Below are 23,424 nucleotides of genomic sequence, written 5' to 3' on the forward strand. Positions count from 1 at the left end.
ACATTTACCAGTCTCAACATTGATCATATTGATAAAAACACAAAGCTGCTTGCTCAATCATTACAAAATGAAAGTAAAGAAGGGTGAGATTTCTTTTTAATTTTCAAAATATTCAAAAACATAAACATTATCTGTGTGACTGACTTTTGCCCTCGGGAAGGTAGGCTAACCTACTTCTGAGAAGGGAGCGCCAGGGAACTAAGGTCAACTGAGCAGAGGAATTTGGTGAATCTTAAACAGCAGTATATTGACAGTTGTACAATTCCTAATAAAGTTGTACAATTCCTAATAAAGCTTTTCGTAAGGGCACACCTTTAGTTTTTTTAAGAACAAGCTGGCCATATTCTTGAATCTTTGGGAAAAAGAACAAACTAACTAGGAATAGTGTCCTGCGGGGTAACTAACCTGTGCCGGACGATTCCTTTCACAACAGAAGGCGCCATCACCCCCGCCAGCCCTTTCCCCCAGCTCCTCAACAGCCAAAGGCACACACCCACACCCACTCCACTCCCAACACCCCATCAAGCCCCCAACACGCGGCACGCCCGCCGCCGGCTCCCCAACACGAAGCACGCCCTCCGCCAGTCCCCAACACACTCGTCACGCCCCCTGCCAGCCCCCAACACACTCGTCACGCCCCCCGCCAGCCCCCAACAAGCGGCACGCCCCCCGCCGGCCCCCCAACAAGCGGCACGCCCTCGCTCCGCTCACCCACGCATTACCTGCGGCCTGGCCCGGTTGAGCGACACGGTCAAGGCGCCGCAATTGCGGCGAAGGCCTGCTCCAGGGCCGGGGGATCCCGGGCGGCAGGTAGGAGCCTGACTTCCGCCGGATGGCCACCCGCCTGAAGTTATGGTCGCCCTCGCTATTCATGATGGCCTGCGGTCACTCCCGCAAGCCTTGCCCCGCGCGCGTCCAGGCTGCGCGATTCCCTGCGCCCGCCTCCCCGCGCAGGCCTCGCTTCCCGGGCCTGCGCTCCGACTCCGTCGTCGGACTCTCCGGCAGCGGCCGGCCCAGGCCGCCCCCGCTGCACAGCCAATCGCCAGAGTGCAGCGCGGTCCCGCCCGAGCGCCGGAGAGGCTTTGGGGGGACCGGCGTCGCCCATTGGCCCAGGGGAAGGCAGAGTGCACCTGGCCGGCTCACCTGAACCTCAGAAACGCCTCATCAGCTCACTTACGGACCACGCCCTGGGATGCTGGAAGAACAGTCTGGCTGTTACCTACCACACTTTCAAGAGCCAAAGGCTCCCAGGCTACCGCGCTGCAAACTTTAGGTAAGGAAACCCAGCTTTGAAAATGACTGAGAAGCCGGAATTCCAGATGCACAGACGGTTCTTGGAAGAAGCGAATCAGCTTGCCCGGAGCGCTGTTCAAGCAATAAGGAAGCGCAGCTCTCACCTTAAAGGGAATAAAAGTTTCTTCTGCAGCCCTTTTGAGTAACCATGGCCCAGGAACACAGATTTAGGTAACCTCGAATTCCATGTTCTAATGCGGAAGCAGTCTTAGAGTTTCACAGAACAAAGAAAGTCATAAATCAAGGCAAGTTTAAAGTCCATTGGTAGGTACATCAGAGAGGCGGTTACCAGCAAGAGGGAGGTTTTTGAATAGGCTTGAGATACTATCTCGTGACATTCTTAGCTTTGTGGTTGCTAGAAGTCATCTAAGTCAGTCAATAGATTCCAAAGGTTAGTTTAATCTGTTAGTCATGGGATGTTAGTTTTAAAGTAGAGGTGGACAAGAATTGGCTGTTCCCCTGGGCTAAAGCTAGCCCAAGGTAAGGTAATTAGCCTCTGGGCTTGCAGCGTTCTAATCTCTCTACAGTACTGAAGTTCTAACCAGCCAGTCAGTCGGTGCAAACAGAGTCCCTTCAGATTTCATCCACAGAATAACACTGGTTTCCAAAACAGCACAAGACCCAGTTTATCATGACCACTGTTAAAGATAATGTAGTAATAAAGTCAACAGATTTATGAATATGAAGCAGTTTCCAATGTACAGTTCCACAGCAGAAAAAGAACATGACCACAGAGAAAAGACAAAAGTAGCTAACATGGTGACCTGGCTCAAGACAATAGCTTTTAAAGTCCCCTAAATACAAGAAAAGTTTGTCCTCTCTCTCTCTCATGAGCAAAGACTTGCTCTCAAATCCCCATCTTATTGATTTAGGATATAGTACCTTACTTAAAAAGTAATTTAGGACTTCACATTGCCCTCCTTCTTTCATCTAGACTTAGTTGCATAACAGACTACACGTAGTTTTCCAACTCTATAGAGTTGTGAGATAAGTTGACTCCAGCCTTTAGAGAGGAGAGAGATGAGCCTGGGGATGCCTGCTTATCTGCAGCTCAGGAACATTTTAGCACACTTCATACTGAAAATGGACCATGGCAACTCATTCCTAACACTGCTTTCAGGAATTTAGTGATAATGCACTAATGTACTGTAGAGTTCTTTTTTTCTTCCTTTTTATTGGATATTTTCTTTATTTACATTTCAATGTTATCCCCTTTCCTGGTTTCCACCCCTCCCAGAAAGGAAACCCCCTATTCCATCCTCTATCCCCCTGCCTCTAGGAGGGTGTTCCTCTACCCACCCACTCACCCACTTGCAACTCCCCACCCTTGATTCCCCTATACAGGGGTATTTAGTGAGCCTTCATAGGAACAAGGACCTCTCCCATTGATGCATGACAAGGCCATCCTCTGCTACATATGCAGCTGGAGCCATGTGTACCCTTTTGTTGATGGCTTAGTCCCTGGGAGTTCTGGGGGGGGGGTCTGGTTGGTTGATATTGTTGTTCTTCCTATGGGGTTGCAAACCCCTTCAACTCCTTCAATCCCTTCTCTAACTCCTCTATTAGGGACCCTGCGTTCAGTCCAATGGTTGACTGACAGCAGCATCTACCTCTGTATTTGTAAGGCTCTGGCAGGGCCTCTCAGGAGAAGGACACCTCAGGCTCTGGTCAGCAAGCACTTCTTGGCATCCACAATAGTATCTGAATTTGGTAACTGTATATGGGATGAATTCCCAGGTCAGACAGTCTCTGGATGGCCTTTCCTTCAGTCTCTGCTCTATACTTTATCTCCATATTTCCTCCTGTGAGTATTTTGTACTCCTTCTAAAGGGGACAGAAGCACCCACACTTTGGTCTTCCTTCTTCTTGAGCTTCATGTGGTCTGTGAATTGAAACTTGGTTATTTGGATCTTTGGGGCTAATACCCACTTATCAGTGAGTGCATATCATGTGTTGTTCTTTTGTGATTGGGTTACCTCCCTCAGGATGATATTTTCTAGTTCCACCATTTGCCTAAGAATTTCATGAATTTTTTTAATTGCTGAGTAGTACTCCATTGTGTAAATGTACCACATTTTTTGTATCCATTTCTCTGTTGAGGGACATCTGGGTTCTTTCCAGTTCCTATTATAATTAAGGCTGCTATGAACATAGTGGAGCATGTATCCTTACTGCGTGTTGGAGCATCTTCTGATTATATGCCCAGGTGTGGTATTGCTGAGTCCTAAGGTAGTACTATGTTAAATTTTCTGAGGAACCGCCAGACTGATTTCCAGAGGGGTTGTACCAGCTTGCAATCCCACCAACAATGGAGGAGTTTTCCTCTTCCTCTACATTCTCACCAGCATCTGCTCACCTGAGTTTTTATTTTAGCCATTGTGACTGGAGTGAGGTAGAATATCAGGGTTGTTTTGATTTTCATTTCCCTGATGACTAAGGATGTTGAACATTTCTTTAGGTGCTTCTCGGCCATTCCATATTCCTCAGTTGAAAATTATTTGTTTAGCTCTGTACCCCATTTTTAATGGGGTTATTTGATTCTCTGGAGGCTAACTTCTTAAGTTCTTTTTTATATATTGTATAACAGCCCTCTTTTGGATGTAGGATTTGTAAAGATCTTTTCCCAATCTGTTAGTGGCCTCTTTGTCCTATTGACAGTGTCCTTTGCCTTACAGAAGCTTTGCAATTTTATGAGGTTCAATTTGTTGATTCTTGATCTTAGATCATAAGCAATTGGTGTTCTGTTCAGGAATTTTCCCCCCTATGCCCATGTGTTTGAGGCTCTTCTCTGTAAGTTTCTCCCACTTTCTCCTCTGTAAGTTTCAGTGTACCTGGTTTTATGTGAAGGTCCTTGATCCACTTGGACTTGAGCTTTGTACAAGGAGATAAGAATAGGTCGATTTGCATTTTTCTACATGTTGACCACCAGTTGAACCAGCACCATTTGTTTAAAATGCTGTCTTTTTTCCACTGAATGATTTTAGCTCCTTTGTCAAATATCAAGTGACCATATGTGTATGGGTTTATTTCTGGGTCTTCAATTCAATTCCATTGATCTTCCTGCCTGTCTCTGTACCAATACAATGCAGTTTTTATCACAATTGTTCTGTAATACAGCTTAAGGTCGGGGATGGTGATTCCCCAAGAAGTTCTTTTATTACTGAGAATAGTTTTCGCTACCCTGGGTTTTTTGTTATTCCAAATAAATTTGCAAATTGCTGTTTCTAACTCTATGAAAATTTGGAATTTTGATGAGGATTGCATTGAATCTGTAGATTTCTTTTGACAACTTGGCCATTTGTACTATATTAATCCTGCCAATCCATGAGCATGGGAGATCTTTCCATCTTCTGAGATCTTCCATTTCTTTCTTCAGAGACTTGAAGTTCTTGTCATACAGATCTTTCACTTGCTTGGTTAGAGTCACACCAAGGTATTTTCTGTTATTTGTGATAATTGTGAAAGGTGTCATTTCCCTAATTTCTTTCTCAATATCCTTTGAGTAGAGGAAGGCTACTGATTTGTTTGAGTTAATTTTATATCCAGCCACTTTGCTGAAGTTGTTTATCAGCTTTAAGAGTTCTCTGGTGGAATTTTTGGAGTCACTTAAGTATACTATCATATCATCTACAAATAGTGATAGATTGACTTCTTTTCCAATTTTTATCCCTTTGACCTCCTTTTGTTGTCTAATAGCTGTACCTAGAACTTTGAGTACTATATTGACTAGGTAGGAAGAGAGTGGGCAGCCTTGTCTAGTCCCTGATTTTAGTGGGATTGCTTCAAGTTTATCTCCATTTAGCTTGATGTTGGCTACTTGTTTGCTGTATATTGCTTTTACTTTGTTTAGATATGGGCCTTGAATTCCTGATCTTTTCAAGACTTTTAACATTGAACATGCTGAATTTTGTCAAATGCCTTTTCTTTTTTTTTTAAGATTTATTTATTTATTATTATATGTAAGTACACTGTAGCTGTCTTCAGACACACCAGAAGAGAGCGTCAGACCTCATTTCGGGTGGTTGTGAGCCACCATGTGGTCGCTGGGATTTGAACTCTGGACCTTCGGAAGAGCAGTCGGGTGCTCTTACCCACTGAGCCATCTCACCATCCCCCAAATGCCGTTTCAGCATCTAATCATGTGGTTTTTTTCTTTGAGTTTGTTTATGTATTGGATTATGTTGATCAATTTCCATATACTGAACCATTCCTGCATCCCTGTGATGAAGACTACTTGATTGTGGTGAATGATCATTTTAATGTGTTCTTGGTCCTACTTCCCTGGATCCTGCTGGTTCTAGTTACTCCCAGTGGTGCTGCAACAGATGTTGTGTCCTACTCACTCCTGATCCTGTGATCCTGGGTGTGCTAGAGCACCTGTGGAGGAGTCTCCTCTGGGTACTGTGGGACTGGCTGCAGAGTTCACGCCCAAGGTAAACTGGCACGGACCAGAAGGAACCTGACTAAAGTTCTTTTAGATTTCACACACACACGCACACGCGCACACACACACACACACACACACACACACACACACACAAGGATGTATATCTGGTCGTTTGCAATGGTAAGAACCCCGAGTCCTTGCTGTTGGGAAAGCTGGAATAGGAGATTACTTGAATCTAGAAGGCTGGAGTCAACCTGGGCAGCATAGTCATACCTTGATCATTACCCTATCTAATAGCTAAGATTCTGTCTCCAGAAAAGGATTTTTTTTTGATGGCTAGAAATATTGTTCAGTGGAAGGATTCTTGCCTACTATGTTCAGACCCTAGGTACTATCTCTAGTGCAACAAAATAAAATAATATAGAAAGGCTTTTGCTTCCATATGTATAAATTATATGTAATTCAAATGCAAATTTCTGTTAAATATCACTATGTTTAATAAAACATCCTGGTTATATTTTATTAGCAGTATAGCTTAATTATTTTCAAGTGAGAAGAGGCATGGCAAGCTTCTGTTTAGGAACAAATTATCAAACAAAGCATTTTCTTAGCAGATAGTTCTCTTTCTGTAGGAAATACATTTCTATGGGGCAAAAGAAAATTTGACATATGCATTTGGAACAACAATTTCAAGCTGCCTCATTTGAAGGTTTTCAAATTATACATAATTCTGTTTCTTGATAGAAGTTATTCACATTTACCTCATATATGTTCACATCAATATATGCCTGTGTTTTCACATGAAATGCTTGATAGCTTTCATCAGGAACTGAGCTAACACAACATCCTTACACCACAATACATAGTTGCTGAGGTTATTTTTTTTTAATTTTTAATATTTTTTATTATTACGTATTTTCCTCAATTACATTTCCAATGCTATCCCAAAAGTCCCCCATACCCCACCCCCACTTCCCTACCCACCCATTCCCATTTTTTTGGCCCTGGTGTTCCCCTGTACTGGGGCATATAAAGTTTGCGTGTCCAATAGGCCTCTCTTTCCAGTGATGGCCGACTAAGCCATCTTTTGGTACATATGCAGCTAGAGTCAAGAGCTCCGGGGTACTGGTTAGTTTATAAGGTTGTTCCACCTATAGGGTTGCAGATCCCTTTAGCTCCTTGGGTACTTTCTCTAGCTCCTCCATTGGGGGCCCTGTGATCCATCCAATAGCTGACTGTGAGCATCCACTTCTGTGTGCTGAGGTTATTTTTATTATAAAACATTCTATGACAAAATTGTCTGTATAGGCCCATCTGATTTTGAATTCACTATGTAGCTCAGCTTGGCCTGAAATTTGCCAAAATCCTCTTGTCTGAGTCTCTGTAGCACGGGGATTAAAGAAGTACCTCACTATGCATAACTAATAGATACCATTTCTAATGGACCTCGTTCTGGTGACTATATTTTACCACATTAAATGAATGGAATCAACAGATTTTATTTTATTCCAAGTTATATTTATCTAAGGTAGAACAAACATTGGATATTATCTCGATGTGTAGTTTAAACATAACATTTTATTAATATAGCTAATAGGCTATTTCCCACTAACTCACTAACATCTATTGACTGAGAAATGTATTAGATATCAAAGAGAGTGACAAACACAAGAGACAGATGTTGAGACCTTATTCTGTGACTGAGGCAATTCTGAATACTAAGCAAACTCTTAATAGTTATCCTTGGGCAAACAGACAACATTGGCACTGCACTTGGAGAGATGAGGATGGAGCTCAGTGAGAGAAACCTTGCTTAGTCAACTGTCAGCGCTCCTGCCTACAGCTCAACACTTACAAGGCTGAAGCAGAAGGATTAGAAATGTAATGCCAGTCCTGGATACAAATACTCTGCTCACAAAAAGGAAAGGAAAAAATAAAGAGAAGGAAGGTGAGGTGGCTTAGAACATAAGAAGCCCTGAGTTAGGTACCAGTTAGAATGCCAGAGGATTCTATGGTACCTTCTAGCTGCCAGTTAGAATGCTAGAAAATTCTACAGGACCTTCCAACTGCCAGTTAGATTGCCAAAGGATTTTAACATTGCAGACCATAATGAAGAAAAGTCACCATTTCCTCAGGAATTAACATAAAATGTCAGACTTGGAGTGTTTTTTTTTTTAAGGCTATGGATTGATCATGTTCCTAATTTTATATTTTCTACCTGTTTGGTTATGTTTTCCTGCAATTTTTTAAGGGATTTTTGTGTTTCCTCATTAATGTCTTCTACTTGTTTAGCAGTGTTCTCCTGTATTTAAGTGAGTTATTTAAGTCCTTCTTGATGTCCTCTACTATCATCATAAGATATGCTTTTAAATCCAGGTCTAGCTTTTCAGGTGTGTTGGGGTGCCCTGGACTGGGCAAAGTGGGAGTGCTGGGTTCTGATGATGGTGAGTGGTCCTGGTTTCTGTTAGTAAGATTCTTACGTTTACCTTTCGCCATCTGGTAATCTCTGGAGTTAGTTGTTATAGTTGTCTCTGTTTAGAGATTGTTCCTCTGGTGATTTTGTTACCCTCTATGAGCAGACCTGGGAGACTAGCTCTCTCCTCTGAGTTTCAGTGGTCAGAGCAGACTCTGCAGGCAAGGTCTCCTCTTTCAGGGAAGGTGCACAGTTATCTGGTGTTTGGACCTCCTCCTGGCCGAAGATGAAGGCCCAAAACAGGATTTTTCCAAGAAGCTGTGTTGCTTTGGCCTGTCACAGAAGCTGTTGTTTCAGTAGTCCACACTCTGACCTGTGTAGACTACTTTCTGCAGAGTCCCAGAACCAAGGTGGCTCCCGCGGAACCTGAGGCAGAAGCCTCTCGGGCCGGGCGGACACCTGTGCTCTGACCAGGAAGGTGGCCGGTTGTTTGGAGCCGAAAATGGCGCCGCCTCAGAGAATTTTATATTTTCTAATGTACAAAAATTGTATGTAGGAAGCCAGGTGTGTGGCATACTCCTTTAATCCCAGCACCGGGGTACAGAGAGGCAGGCAGATCTCTGAATTTGAGGCCAGCCTGGTCTATATAGTGAGTCCCATGATGGCTAGAACTACATATACAGATCCTGTCTTAAAATGTGTTTGGGGAGGATGCTGGACAGTTGGCTGAGTAGTTATCATTTACTGCTTTTGCAAAGGACCCAGGTTCAGGTCCCTTGTACCTACACGGAGGCTTACAACCATCTCTAATTCCAATACAGGAGGAATTAAAGATAAGGAGCTGTATGGGCAATTTTGTGTTATACCTTGCAAGAGTCATATCTTTTAGGGCTGCATTGACAGAATGGTTGGTTTGTTTCAGGGCACAGTGTTCTTGGGGGAGGAGGGCCTTTTATCTCCTTTTAGGAGGCTAAAGAGAAGGGTGCTTGTGGGAAGGGAGATCCAGGGTCAAAGCCAGTTAAAGTTACCCAAAAAGCTCTGGAGGGAGGCAAGAGTTGATTTTTGAGGGAAGGAAAAGGTGAGTTTGACAGGAAAGATCTCTTTTCCTAAAAGTGCAATGGGCAGAATAAGTTGGATTTTGTGAGGGGCTATTTTGAATCCTAGGGCAGATAGGGAAGGTATTAGTCTTTAAGTTTGGAGGGGGAGGTGGAAGAATCTCCCCATATTAAGATGTCATCCATATAATGATTATCTATTGAGTCCTTTGTCTAAATAAGGTTATAATGCAGTGGCCACAGCCCCCTGACAAATGGTTGGACTGTTAGCCATTCCTTGTCTATTCTTTCCTAAGGGAGAACTGACCATTCATATTGTGAGGCTGGGCCAGAGTTGTTAATAGGGGCACTGAGAATGCAAAGCATTCAAAGTCTTAGGGGCGGAGAGAGACAGAAAAAGGTACTTGATTCCTAATGGGGGACGTTGGTAGGGATGGCTGAGATGTGGGCAGCTGCCTTTGGGGAAAGCCCCAGACTCACATGGTTTTTTTAATTGTCCTTAAGTCTTGAAATAGTCTCCATTCCCCTGAACTCTTTTTTAATAGTGAACACAGGGGTGCTCCATTAACTGTGGGAGGAGTGAATGTGTTGTAGTAGAAGCTGTTTTTCTACCAGTTGTGTGAAGGCTTTAAGCTTCCCCCTTAGTAGAGGCCACTGTGGAACCCAAATGGCTTCAATGGAGAGCCAATCAAGGCAGGGAGTATCAAATCTAACAGTGGCCTTTAGAATCCGGAGTGATTTGGAGGAGAGCTTTTAGGGTCTTCTTGGGCATAATTTACTTTATAGGTATTGTCATCTATTTTGATGTGGTCTTTTTCTAATTGAGTGGTAAGCACTACCTCTAGGGCTTGTAAGATATCTCTCCCTAGAAGATTGGTGGCTATTTGAACTACCAGAGGTCATATGAGGCTGGTAGCTTCATCAGGGTCCTCCCATCTGTAGGCCTGTTTGGTCATAAATGAGTGAGAGGTACCCTGTTCCCCATGCCTAGGAGCTGGAGCCCAGGGTTCACTTGCCGGTTATGTTGGAATTCTTGTCTTAAAATTGTCTTGTCTGCTCCAGTATCAATAAGGCACATAAATGACTTGTTATCTATTTTAATGGATAATTTTAGGTGGGAGTTTTCTGAAATGCTGGGCACCCATAAGGCTTCTATGGGAGTAGCTTTCCCTCTTACTGTCAGGGCTGAGGGCTGCCTCTCTTAAGTTTAAAGGTTCCAGTGGCTTACTGTCCTTATCATACAGGGAAGTACAATATCTTTATCAGTGGAAACATTTCTGGCAGAGACAAAATAGTTAGGATCTGTTATGGGGATGGAGTTTTGTGGGCATTCATTCCTCCAATGTCCTGTCTTTCCACATTTGAACCAAACTCCATTTTTACTGCTGCCACAAATGCCTGAGCCACAGATGTAATCTGGTGTGATGTGGTTCCTATATCCTGGGTTGTCATAATCCACCTATTGTAGTGTTCCTCCCAGAGATCCTGGCAGGCTAGTCTGCATTCAGAAGTCATACCTTTCTAGACAATGTTTTTAAGGAGATCTCTGGCTGTAGGGTTGAGGATTTTTCTTTCTAGGCTTGTTCAAGTTCTGAGGATAAAATCAGATAGGGGTTTTCCTGGCTTTTGAAGGAGAAAGAGCAGTGAGGAGACAGGGTCTTCTAAAACTAAAGGAGGGGTGAGCCTGTCCCAAGCTTGAGTTGCACAGAGGTGGATCTGTTCATAATAGCCTGCTGGCTGCATTGCCTGCTGTGTTCCAGTGGAAAAGTCTTCCTGGCTAAAGAGTTCATCAAAACCCCATGGGGTGTCACTTCAGTCCCAATTTTGTCTGATTTGTTGAAGACCTTCATCTTGAAATAGGGCCTGCTACTGTAAAAATATTGGTCCAGGAAGGGAGGAGTGGCAAATAGCTCATCAATCTTGGGGCATGGTTAGGTTGGCAATTTGGCTCTGTAGGAAGGATTTTGTCCAGAGTATGTGGGTGCCATCTTCCTTCACTGCCTGCCTGAGTTCTGAGGCTTGGAATGGATATCAGTTAAGTGGTTTAGTTTGATTTGGTTTAATATTAACATGCAATGCTTAGGTGTGAGTCCTGAGTAGCATGGAAGAAAGGGTTTGTTTTTGCAAGAGAGTCATAAAAATTATAAAGTGGTCGAGTGGTAGATGGTTGAAGGTAGGGGACTATGAAGCTTGGTGGGTTTTCTCTAAGTGTTTTGTAGGCTTTCATGGCTTGGGGATTGGGATTGAGGTTTTGGTGTGGTAGATACCTCTCTTCCATTGGGTAGGGGAAGGTGGAGTAGGGAGAGAGGCCAGTGGAAGCTCATTTCTTTTTCTTTTTTCTTTTTCATTAATCATTCCATTCATTTATATCTCAAATAATATCCCACTTCCTGGTTACCCCATCCACCAACCCTCATCCCACATCTATCTTTGCTTGTATGAGAGTGTTCTCCCACCCACCCACACTCTTCTGCCCCACTGCTCCAGCATCCCCCTATGCTGGAGGATCAAACCTCTCCAAGACCAAGGGCCTCCCCTCCCATTGCTGTCAGGTAAGGCCATCCTCTGCTTGCCGGCGCTCGCTCTATCTATCTATCTATCTATCTATCTATCTATCTATCTATCTATCTATCTATCTATATCTGGAGCCATGGATCCTACCAGATACACTCCTTGGTTGGTGGTATAGACACTGGGAGAACTGGGTGGTCAGCTTATATTGTTCTTCCAGTGGAGTTGCAATCCCCCTCCACTCCTCCAGTCTTTACACCAGCTCCCCCACCAGGTTCCCTGAGCTCAGTCTGACGGTTGGCTCCAAACAACCACACATGCATTGGTCATTTGCTGGTCAGACCTCCCAAGGAACCACCACATCAGGTTCCTGTCAACAGTGCCTCTTGACTACAACAACAGTTTGGGGTTTGGTGTCTGCAGACATAATGGATCCCCAGATGGAACAGTCTCCAGATGGCCCTTTCTTCAGTCTCTGCTCCATTTTTTGTCCCTGTTCTTCCTTTGGACAGGAACATTCTGGGTTAAAAACTTGAAATGGGTGGGTGGCCCCATCCCTAGACGAGGGGTCATGCCTATTTACTGAAGGTGGTCTCAACAGGTTCTATCTCCTGCTTCTTTGTACATTTCAGCTAAAGTCATCTCCATTGGGTCCTGGGAGCCTCATGTTTCCCTGGTGTCAGGGACCCTCCAATGGCTATTCCCAGTTCCTCATCACCCCTGCTACATGTTTTTGTTCAATTTCCTGACCCTTTGTACCTCTCTAACATCTCCTCCAGTTCCTGATACTGCCCTCCTTATTTCCTCTTCCTACTCTCTCCCTCCCAGGTCCCGTTCTTCCCCCACCTCCCTGTTCCCTCTTCAATGCAGGACTGAAGCGTTCACACCCTGGTCTTCCTTCCTTCAATTCTCCATATGGTCTGTGGGTTGTGTCATGGGTATTGTGAGATTTTGGGCTAATATACACTTATAAGTTAGTACATACCATGTGTGATTGTGTGTGTGTGTGTGTGTGTGTGTGTGTGTGTGTGTGTGTGTGTGTGAGTGTAGGTTATCTCACTCGGGATGATATTTTCTAGTTCCATCTAACTGCCTGTGACTTTCATGAAGTCATTGTTTTTCACTGAGGTTTAGTACTCCATTGTGTATATGTACCGCATTTTCTGTATCCATTCTTCTGGTGAGGGACATCTGGGTTGTTTCCAGCTTCTGGCTATTATGAATAAGGCTACTATGAGCATAGTGGAGCATGTGTCCTTATTACAAGTTGGAGCATCTTCTGGGTATATGCCCAGGAGTGGTATAGCTGGGTCCTCATGTAGAGCTATTTCCAATTTTCTCAGGAACTGCCAGAGTGATTTCCAAAGTGGCTTTACCAGCTTGCAGTCCCACCAACAATAGAAGAGTGTTCCTCTTTCTCCACATCCTCAACAGCATCTGCTGTCATCTGCATTTTAGCCATTCTGATTGGCGTGAGGTGGAATCTCAGAGTCATTTTGATTTGCATTTCCCTGATGACTAAGTATGTTGAACATTTCTTTAAGTGCTTCTCAGCCATTCAAGATTTCTCTATTTAGCTCTGTACTATTTAGCAGGTGGAGCAGATGGCTTATTTAGTGTTTCCTCTGAGGGTTAAGGGAGCAAGGGTGGGTAGATGGATTTTATTTCTCTTATTAATTGGGTAAGGGCTGTGAGATCTGAATAGTGTGGTCTTTAGGGCTCTTCTGACTGAGGGGTGAAGGGGCTGTGTTGGTATCATCCTGTCCTAATATCAGCAAAAAATTGTGGGAAGCAGTTTTTCCTTCTTGGGTATCCCTGCTTTGGCTGAGAGGAGCTATTCGGTTACATGAGTCAGGGCTGTAGATATTACCATTGGCCATGCATGGTGCTATCTGAAGAACTTCCTCTCCAAACAAGAAGGCTTGGTTGGTTGGTTTGCTTGGTTTTTGTTTGTTTGTTTGTTTGTTTGTTTGTTCTTGTTGGTTTTGGGTTTTTTTTTGTTATTCTACTTTGTTTTTTTAAATATTATTTGTTTAATATATATGAGTACTGTCTTCAGATACACCAGAAGAGAGCATCGGATCCCATTACAGATAGTTGTGAGCCATCATGTGGTTGCTGAGAATTGAACTCAGGACCTCTAGAAGAGCAATCAGTGCTCTTAACCACTGAACCATCTCTCTAGCCTCTTTGTTTTGTTTTTTGCAATCTTTATTCCATGGGATTTTATTAAGGCATGTATCTCCCTGACCTGGGGGGATTTTTTTTATGTGATAATGATGAGTTGCCCATGACAGAAAAGAGGAGAAATAACTTGTCCAATGGGAACATTCCCTTGACCTATTGGCTTTTCAGGATTCCACATAGGTCCAAATGCTAAGCTTTCCTGCAGATTTAAGAGCTGGCAGCTGCCCTGTGGCTTTTAAATGGCTGCTGCATTACCAGGTTTATTCTTTTTTGTTTTAAGAAGTTAGATAAAGAGTCTTTGCCAATGACCATTACGGGCTGCTGGATTTAAGACAGGGGTAGAGTCAGTCAACACCAGGGAGTAGTTCTGGTCAGAAAACTTCATTTCTTTCAGCTTGTCCAAGTCCATGCAATGCAATGGTGCTGACTGAAAGAACAGCAGGAAAAGGACAGACTGCTTAACTGAGAAGCAAGAGAGAATGGTGTTGTGAGTTGGCCTGATGCTGTCTGTGTTCTGATGCTAATTCTGCTTCCTCAAGAAGAGTTGCCCACCACAAACAGTCCATAATAGTCCATCTTATACTCAGGTGATCTCATGTGAACCTTCTCCCCATTTTAACTGATCAATAAAGAATAGAGCCTGTGATTGGGCAGTGGAGGGGAAAGGTGTGACTAGAAGTTTGAAAGTGGGGCAGGTAGATATTCAGAAGAGGATGAGAGGGGAAGGAGAGAGGGCAGAGGAAGAGGAGAAGAAAGCTGTAGTGGACCAGAACCACATGGCCAGGAGAAACCACAAGTAGCAAGGGATCTTATAGCTGTGGAATAAGTTAATATAGTATTATACCTGTCTAATCTAGGCATGTAGCTTATAATTATAATAACAGGATTGTGTTGGGGGGGGTATTCCATCAACAGAATAGAAGCTTCACCTTACCTGAGCTCAACAGAGTGAGCAGGCACATCTGTGTTCCAGGACTTTTTGACAGTGGTCATCATCTCACATCATAGCTCAAGGAACTGCTTTCTCAGCTTTCTGAAAACTTTTGAGGGACTCACAAACCAGCTGGCAGGGATAGACACATGTGCTTAGGTGTTTCAACAGGTTCCTTTTCGGGCCCTCTGTACTTGATCTTTACAAGACATATATTTGTTGGCTCACCTACAGTTCCAGCTGGTGTAGCTTTGACAGTGCTATTCAGCTGATCATATGCTGATGGTCAGAATTATGATGAGAAACTGAGGGAATGCTGCTGGACCCTGAAGAAAATATTACAGCAGACTTCACAAATTCAGCACCAAGTACATTGTTCTTCACAGTTAATTTTATAAAATGAAAGTAATGTATGTGATGTTACAAAAATCTTGCCTGCAACTGATAGACATCCTACCCAGAAGGAGTCTGGAGTTTATTGTTTGCTTTGAATTATTTCTGTTTCCCTTCTTACTGTCATCCAGTTTATCGTGCTCAAGTATGATGCACATTGACTTTAATCACTACTGGTGTTTACCATATGAACTTAGACATTCTATATGCTTTTATAGATATAACTCATGTTGTCTTTGTTCTGTTTTTGAGACAGAGTTTTTTCCTTGCAGCCCTGGGACTTGCTCTGTAGACCAAGGTAGACTCAGACTCAGAGATCTGCCTGTTTCTTCTTCCCAAGTGCTGGGATTAAAGAGGTACACTACCACACTTTGCTGGCACAATCCTTAAAAATATGGGCTTTGCAAGAAGGTAATCCCTCAACAAACCTAAAAGAAGACAGCCACAAGAGCAGAATGCCAACTCTAACAACAAAAATAAAAGGAAGCAACAATTACTTTTCCTTAATATCTCTTAATATCAATGGATTCAACTCCCCAATAAAAAGACATAGACTAACAGACTGGCTACACAAACAGGACCCAACATTTTTCTGCTTACAGGAAACCCATCTCAGGAAAAAAGACAGACACTAACTCAGAATGAAAGGCTGGAAAACAATTTTCCAAGCAAATGGTAGGTAGAAACAAGCTGGAGTAGCCATCCTAATATCTAATAAAATCGATTTCCAACCCAAAGTCATCAAAAAAGACAAGGAAGGGCACTTCATAATCATCAAAGGTAAAATCCTCCAAGAGGAACTATCAATTCTGAATATCTATGCTCCAAATACAAGGGCAGCCACATTCATTAAAGATACTTTGTAAAGCTAAAAGCACACATTGCACCTCACACAATAATAGTGGGAGACTTCAACACACCACTTTCACCAATGGACAAATCATGGAAACAGAAACTAAACAGAGACACAGTGAAACTAACAGAAGTTATGAAACAAATGGATCTTACAGATATCTACAGAACATTTTATTCTAAAACAAAAGGATATACCTTCTTCTCAGCACTTCACGGTACCTTCCCCAAAATTGACCACATAATTGGTCACAAAACAAGCCTCAATATATACAAAAATATTGAAATTGTCCCATGCATTCTATCAGATCACCATGGACTAAGGCTGATCTTCAATAACAAAATAAATAATAGAAAGCCAACACACATGTGGAAACTAAACAACACTCTTCTCAATGATACCTTGGTCAAGGAAGGAATAAAGAAAGAAATTAAGGACTTTTTGGAGTTTAATGAAAATGATACCACAACATACCCAAACTTAATGGACACAATGAAAGCATTTCTAAGAGCAAAACTCATAGCTCTGAGTGCCTCGAAAAAGAAACTAGAGAGAGCACACATTAGCAGCTTCACAACACACCTAAAAGCTCTAGAACAAAAGGAAGCAAATTCACCCAAGAGGAGTAGATGGAAGGAAATAATCAAACTCAGGGCTGATATCAATGAAGTGGAAACAAAAAGAACTATTCAGAAAATCAATCAAATGAGCTGGTTCTTTGAGAAAATCAACAAGATAGATAAACCCTTAGCCAGACTCACTAGAGGGCACAGGGAAATCATCCTAATTAACAAAATCAGAAATGAAAAGGGAGACATAACAACAGATCCTGAAGAAATCCAAAACACCATCAGATCCTTCTACAAAAGGCTATACTCAACAAAACTGGAGAACCTGGATGAAATGGACAAATTTCTAGACAAATACCAGGTACCAAAGTTAAATCAAGATCAAGTTAATGATCTAAACAGTCCCATATCCCCTAAAGAAATAGAAGCAGTCATTAATAGTCTCCCAGCCAAAAAAAGCCAAGGACCAGATGGGTTTAGTGCAGAGTTCTATCAGACCTTCAAAGAAGATCTAATCCCAGTTCTTCACAAACTATTCCACAAAATAGAAACAGAAGGTACTCTACCCAACTCATTCTATGAAGCCACAATTACTCTGATACCTAAACCACAAAAAGACACAACAAAGATAGAGAACTTCAGAACAATTTCCCTTATGAATATCTGCAAAAATACTCAATAAAATTCTCGCTAACCGAATCCAAGAACACATCAAAACAATCATCCATCCTGACCAAGTAGGTTTCATCCCAGGGATGCAAGGATGGTTCAATATATGGAAATCCATCAACATAATCCAGTATATAAACAAACTCAAAGACAAAAACCACATGATCATCTCGTTAGATGCAGAGAAAGCATTTGACAAAATCCAACACCCATTCATGATAAAAGTCTTGGAAAGATCAGGAATTCAAGGCCCATACCTAAACATGATAAAAGCAGCAAACCAGTAGCCAACATCAAAGTAAATGGTGAGAAGCTGGAAGCAATCCCACTAAAAACAGGGACTAGACAAGGCTGTCCACTCTCTCCTTACCTATTCAACATTGTACTTGAAGTCCTAGCCAGAGCAATTAGACAACAAAAGGAGATCAAGGGGATACAAATTGGAAAAGAAGAAGTCAAAATATCACTTTTTGTAGATGATATGATAGTATATATAAGTGACCCTAAAAATTCCACCAGAGAACTCCTAAGCCTGATAAACAGCTTCAATGAAGTAGCTGGATATAAAATTAACTCAAGCAAGTCAATGGCCTTTCTGTACACAAAGAATAAACAGGCTGAGAAAGAAATTAGGGAAACAACACCCTTCTCAATAGTCACAAACAATATAAAATACCTTGGCATGACTCTAACTAAGGAAGTGAAAGATCTGTATAATAAAAACTTCAAGTCTCTGAAGAAAGAAATTATAGAAGATCTCAGAAGATGGAAAGATCTCCCATGCTCATGGATTGGCAGGATCAATATAGTAAAAATGGCTATCTTGCCAAAAGCAATCTACAGATTCAATGCAATCCCCATCAAAATTCCAACTCAATTCTTCAAGAAATTATAAAGGGCAATCTGCAAATTCATCTGGAACAACAAAAAACCTAGGATAGCAAAAACTCTTCTCAAGGATAAAAGAACCTCTGGTGGAATCACCATGCCTGACCTAATGCTGTACTACAGAGCAATTGTGATAAAAACTGCATGGTACTGGTATAACGACAGACAAGTAGACCAATGGAACAGAATTGAGACCCTAAGATGAACCCACACACCTATGGTCACTTGATCTTTGACAAGGGAGCAAAACCATCCAGTGGTGCTGGCACAACTGGAGGTTATCATGTAGAAGAATGTGAATTGATCCATTCCTATCTCCTTGTACTAAGGTCAAATCTAAGTGGATTAAGGAACTCCACATAAAACCAGAGACACTGAAACTTCTAGAGGAGAAAGTAGGGAAAAGCCTCGAAGACATGGGTACAGGGGAAAAATTCCTGAATAGAACAGCAATGGCTTGTGCTGTAAGATCGAGAATCAATAAATGGGACCTCATAAAGTTGCAAAACTTCTGCAAGGCAAAAGACACCGTCAATAAGACAAAAAGACCACCAACAGATTGGGAAAGGATCTTCACCTATCCTAAATCAGATAGGGGACTATTATCTAATATATATAAAGAACTCAAGAAGGTGGACTCCAGAAAATCAAATAACCCCATTAAAAAATGGGGCTCAGAACTGAACAAAGAATTCTCACCTGAGGAATACCGAATGGCAGAGAAGCACCTGAAAAAATGTTCAACATCCTTAGTAGCCAAATAAGCCAAAGAAAACCACAAAGCCCATATTATTATTTTTTTATATTTTTTATTAGGTATTTTCCTCATTTACATTTCCAATGCTATCCAAAAAGTCCCCAATATACTCCACCCCCACTCCCCTACCCAATGTGGATTAAGGAACTCCACATAAAACCAGAGACACTGAAACTTCTAGAGGAGAAAGTAGGGAAAAGCCTCGAAGACATGGGTACAGGGGAAAAATTCCTGAATAGAACAGCAATGGCTTGTGCTGTAAGATCGAGAATCAATAAATGGGACCTCATAATCATCAGGGAAATGCAAATCAAAACAACCCTGAGATTCCACCTCACACCAGTCAGAATGGCTAAGATCAAAAACTCAGGTCACAGCAGATGCTGGCGAGGATGTGGAGAAAGAGGAACACTGTTCCATTGTTGGTGGGATTGCAAGCTTGTACAACCACTCTGGAAATCAGTTTGGCGGTTCCTCTGAAAATCGGACATAATACTACCAGAGGATCCAGCAATACCTCTCCTGGGCATATATCCAGAAGATGTTCCAACCGGTAAGAAGGACACATGCTCCACTATGTTCATAGCAGCCTTATTTATAATAGCCAGAAGCTGGAAAGAACCCAGATGCCCCTCAACAGAGGAATGGATACAGAAAATGTGGTAATTTACACAATGGAGTACTAATCAGCTATTAAAAGGAATGAATTTATGAAATTCCTAGGCAAATGGATGGACCTGGAGGGCATCATCCTGAGTGAGGTAACACAATCACAAAGGAACTCACACAATATGTACTCACTGATAAGTGGATATTAGCCCAAAAACTTAGGATACCCAAGATTATACAACTTGTTAAACGCATGAAACTCAAGAAGAACGAAGACCAAAGTGTGGACACTGTGCCCCTTCTTAGAACTGGGAACAAAACACCCATGGAAGGAGTTACAGAGATAAAGTTTGGAGCCGTGACAAAAGGATAGACCATCTAAAGACTGGCGTATCCAGGGATCCATTCCATAATCAGTTTCCAAACCCTGACACCATTGCACACACTAGCAAGATTTTGCTGAACGGATCCAGATATAGATGTCTCTTGTGAGAGAATGCCGGGGCCTAGCAAACACAGAAGTGGATGCTCATAGTCAGCTATTGGATGGATCACAGGGCCCCCAATGGAGGAGCTAGAGAAAGTACCCAAGGAGCTAAAGGGATCTGCAATCCTATAGGTGGAACAACATTATGAACTAACCAGTACCCCAGAGCTCTTGACTCTAGCTGCATATGTATCAAAAGATGGCCTAGTCGGCCATCACTGGAAAGAGAGGCCCATTGGACTTGCAAACTTTATATGTCCCAGTACAGGGGAACGCCAGGGCCAAAAAGTGGGAGTGGGTGGGTAGGGGAGTGGGGGTGGAGTATATTGGGGACTTTTTGGATAGCATTGGAAATGTAAATGAGGAAAATACCTAATAAAAAATATAAAAAAATAATAATATGGGCTTTGTGGTTTTCTTTGGCTTATTTGGCTACTAGTAACAGGGGTGTGGATGAGCCAACCCTGAGGACATGAGTGTAGGAGAGTTGGGCCCACTACTTGTCTTCTGTGGGGTGGCATGGGCACAGAGATGATAGTCTCCACCTACCTTTCACCACCCCTGGCAGTCAGGAAAGATGTTCACAGGGCCATGAGCTCAGGACAGCTAGCCCTTCTCCTCACCAGCTACAATACTCAGGGGACCCTGTCCAGCACATTGCCTGGACAAGCACAGCAGAACTGACCATGACAATAGTGGGATAAACTGATCCAGAGAACATAAAAGTAGGACAGCTGACCCTAACTCCTGCTGGTGGTAGCATTGGGTGGCCTAGCTGAAGCAGTGCTGGAGAGCTTGCCTAGGTGATGTGGATAAGAAAGAGCCAGTGGGCTGACCAACTGAGCTACCATGAAGACCCATATTGATGACTCTGAATTGACCCACCCTAAAATGTATATCATCTGTAAACAATAGGGATTGGTAAAAGAGCCAGTTCTACTTTTCTAAAGTTGAAGAATCTTCATGGTACAAGGCAACAACAGGATAACCAGGAGGAGTCCCAATGGAGATCCAGTATGGGTGGTGTCACGGAAGCCAGAGATCTTTAACCAGAACAATGACTCATTGCAATGAACATTTGTAAGTGAAAATTTGTGGACAGAGGGATATACTGTGAGACACATTATGATGTACTACAGCTTCCATGATGAGATGTTTTTCTAGGCTTTGGTTTTGTGTGTGTGTGTGTGTGTGTGTGTGTGTGTGTGTGAGTTTTATTTGGTAACAAAGTTGCAACAGTGAAGGGTGGATATTAGGGGACAGGGAAATGATTGGGAATGGGGTTGTATGATGTGAAACTCACAAAGAATCAATGAAAAGTTTAAAAAATTAAAAAAAAAAGTGCATGAAGGCTGTTCATGTGATCAGGCAGAGCTGAAGAATTGGCCATGATGAAGAAGAAACCAGAACCACTGAAGTGAAACCTCTGCTTTACTAGAGTAATAGATACGGGTCAGCTGATGAATCAATTATGATTAATTAGAGACCAGTGTCATTATTTCTTTAGAGTCAATCAGTACACAAAAGCTGTGCTCCAGAGAGACCAAAGCTCCATCTCATGCTTTCAGCAAAATTTTGTAATGTGTATATCTTCAACTTGGTACAGGTTTGGGTGGCATAAAAGCTACAGGAAATGGCAAGGTTGTGGGATAACCACCAAGGACAGCAGCAGCTGTGTTGTGGAGCTACCCTAAACCTATGATATGAGCTGTGCATTATGGAGGGCAGAGATGGAGAAGTAGAGCTTCCTAGACTCCTTGGAGCCCAGAAGATTGAGAGAAGGCCCCAGATATTGAACACAGATCCATTTCTGATTATAATTGAGCCCTGAATCTTTTCTGTTGGGATTAGACATGAACTTCTTCACTGATGGATGAAAGGGTCAGCTCCTGGAGTAATGGGCTAGAGTCCACCTGAATGCTTTCTGCATCTGGATCTGGATCTCTTCACTGAGTCATGTGAGGTTGGAGCAGAGCTGAGGACATCACATAGACATTGAGCTTCTGGTTTCTCTCAGAGCTTGTGTAGTTTACTGAAGAAGGAAACTGAGAGCAGATCCCACTACTTAGTCAAACCTCTCCTAAGGACAGGCTAGACAGTACTAGCTGCTCCTTGATGACAGACTGGACACCCCCATCCATGAGGGCAGGGAAAAGGACCCTTACCCAAGATTTTTTCTCTATTCCTCCTCCTCCATCTCATTGCAGATAGGACAAACCATTCCTAAAAGACACCACTCATCTGCCTTCTCAAACACGGATCAGAATTAGATACTTGAACTGTCAACAATGCTAAGTTCGGCCAGCACCGGGTCACCTTGTACTCGGAGTCACCAGACACCCCCAAGGTCCCTAGAGGACTCTCCACTCGATCCTAGGACCTCTGGTGAGTGGAACACAACTTATGTTCCAATCCAATCGCGGGACCTGAGACAGCATTAGGGAAGCAGAAAACCGGCCTGACCAGGGGCACAAGTCCCTTCCAGTCAGCACCAGCACAAGATCAACTTGGGCACGGAGTCGGCAGACACCCCCAAGCTCCCTAGAGGACTCTCCCCATGATCTTAGGACCACTGACCAGACAGCTCCATGGTCCTCAAAGGAGACACCACTTCCAGGCACTGTAACATGCCCAGGATCTTTGACAACAGGATCCCAGGATAAAAAGGAGCTTGATCATACCAGTATTTCAGGTTCTCAGAGGAACGTGACTGTCAAGAACTCTGACACACCCAGAATCTCAGATTCACAGGAGCCCACAAGCAAAGGATCACAGAGAAAGCTGGACTCTGAGGAGTCCTGAATCAACTGGGATTATAGGAAGGACAGGCTCCAATCAGATATATTGAGGTCAGCAAATACTTGAGATAATCAGATGGCAGGAGGCAAGCATAAGAACAGAAGCAACAGAAACCAAGGTTACTCTTCCACCATAGCAAGTCCTGGATACACCATGACACCAGAAAAGCAAGGCATGGATCTAAAGTCACTTCTTATGATGATGATGGAGGACTTTAAGAAGGAAATACAGGAAAACACAGGTAAACAGCTAGAAGCCTTTAAATAGGAAACACAAAAATGCCTTAGAGAGTTACAGGAAAACACTACCAAACAGGTGATGGAATTGAACACAACCATCCAGGATCCAAAAATGGAGGTAGAAGCAATAAAGAAAACCCAAAGGGAGACAACTCTGGAGATAGAAACCCAAGGAAAGAAATCAGGAACCATTGATACAAGCATCAGCAACAGAATACAAGAAATGGAAGAGAGAATCTCAGGTACAGAAGATTCCATAGGGAACATGGACATAACAATCAAAGAAAATGCAAAATGCAAAAAGATCCTAACTCAAAACATCCAGGAAATCCAGGACACAATGAGAAGACCAAACCTACGGATAATAGGAGTAGATAAGAATGA

The 23,424-nt window shown here is 42.8% G+C and overlaps 2 protein-coding genes across 6 annotated transcripts in view; one reads left to right on the forward strand and one right to left on the reverse strand.

Annotated features, from left to right (window-relative positions):
* Fgd4 (FYVE, RhoGEF and PH domain containing 4) overlaps positions 1-1,609 on the reverse strand; it is a 185,635-nt gene extending 184,026 nt beyond the window's left edge. Inside the window, exon 1 of one of the 3 annotated variants that reach the window (XM_085832142.1) lies at positions 1,398-1,609. Coding sequence is in view for 1 of the 3 variants with exons in the window: in XM_021185217.3 (XP_021040876.1) it covers positions 723-873 (151 nt within the window). In the remaining 2 variants the exon portion in view is untranslated. Of the gene's footprint in view, positions 1-722; positions 906-1,143; positions 1,219-1,397 lie in introns of those variants that run through there. The other 2 variants (XM_085832143.1, XM_021185217.3) reach the window with 2 other exon arrangements.
* LOC147000590 (uncharacterized) overlaps positions 853-23,424 on the forward strand; it is a 28,109-nt gene continuing 5,537 nt past the window's right edge. Inside the window, exons 1-2 of one of the 3 annotated variants that reach the window (XM_085832150.1) lie at positions 853-1,273; positions 14,762-20,295. In XM_085832150.1, coding sequence (XP_085688276.1) covers positions 853-1,273; positions 14,762-14,766 — 426 coding nt within the window. In that variant the 3' untranslated portion in view covers positions 14,767-20,295. Of the gene's footprint in view, positions 1,274-1,332; positions 1,465-14,761; positions 20,296-23,424 lie in introns of those variants that run through there. The other 2 variants (XR_015045691.1, XR_015045692.1) reach the window with 2 other exon arrangements.

Source organism: Mus caroli, unplaced genomic scaffold (assembly GCF_978045245.1).
Source record: "Mus caroli unplaced genomic scaffold, Mus_caroli_1 scaffold_17, whole genome shotgun sequence".
Classification (NCBI taxonomy): domain Eukaryota; kingdom Metazoa; phylum Chordata; class Mammalia; order Rodentia; family Muridae; genus Mus; species Mus caroli.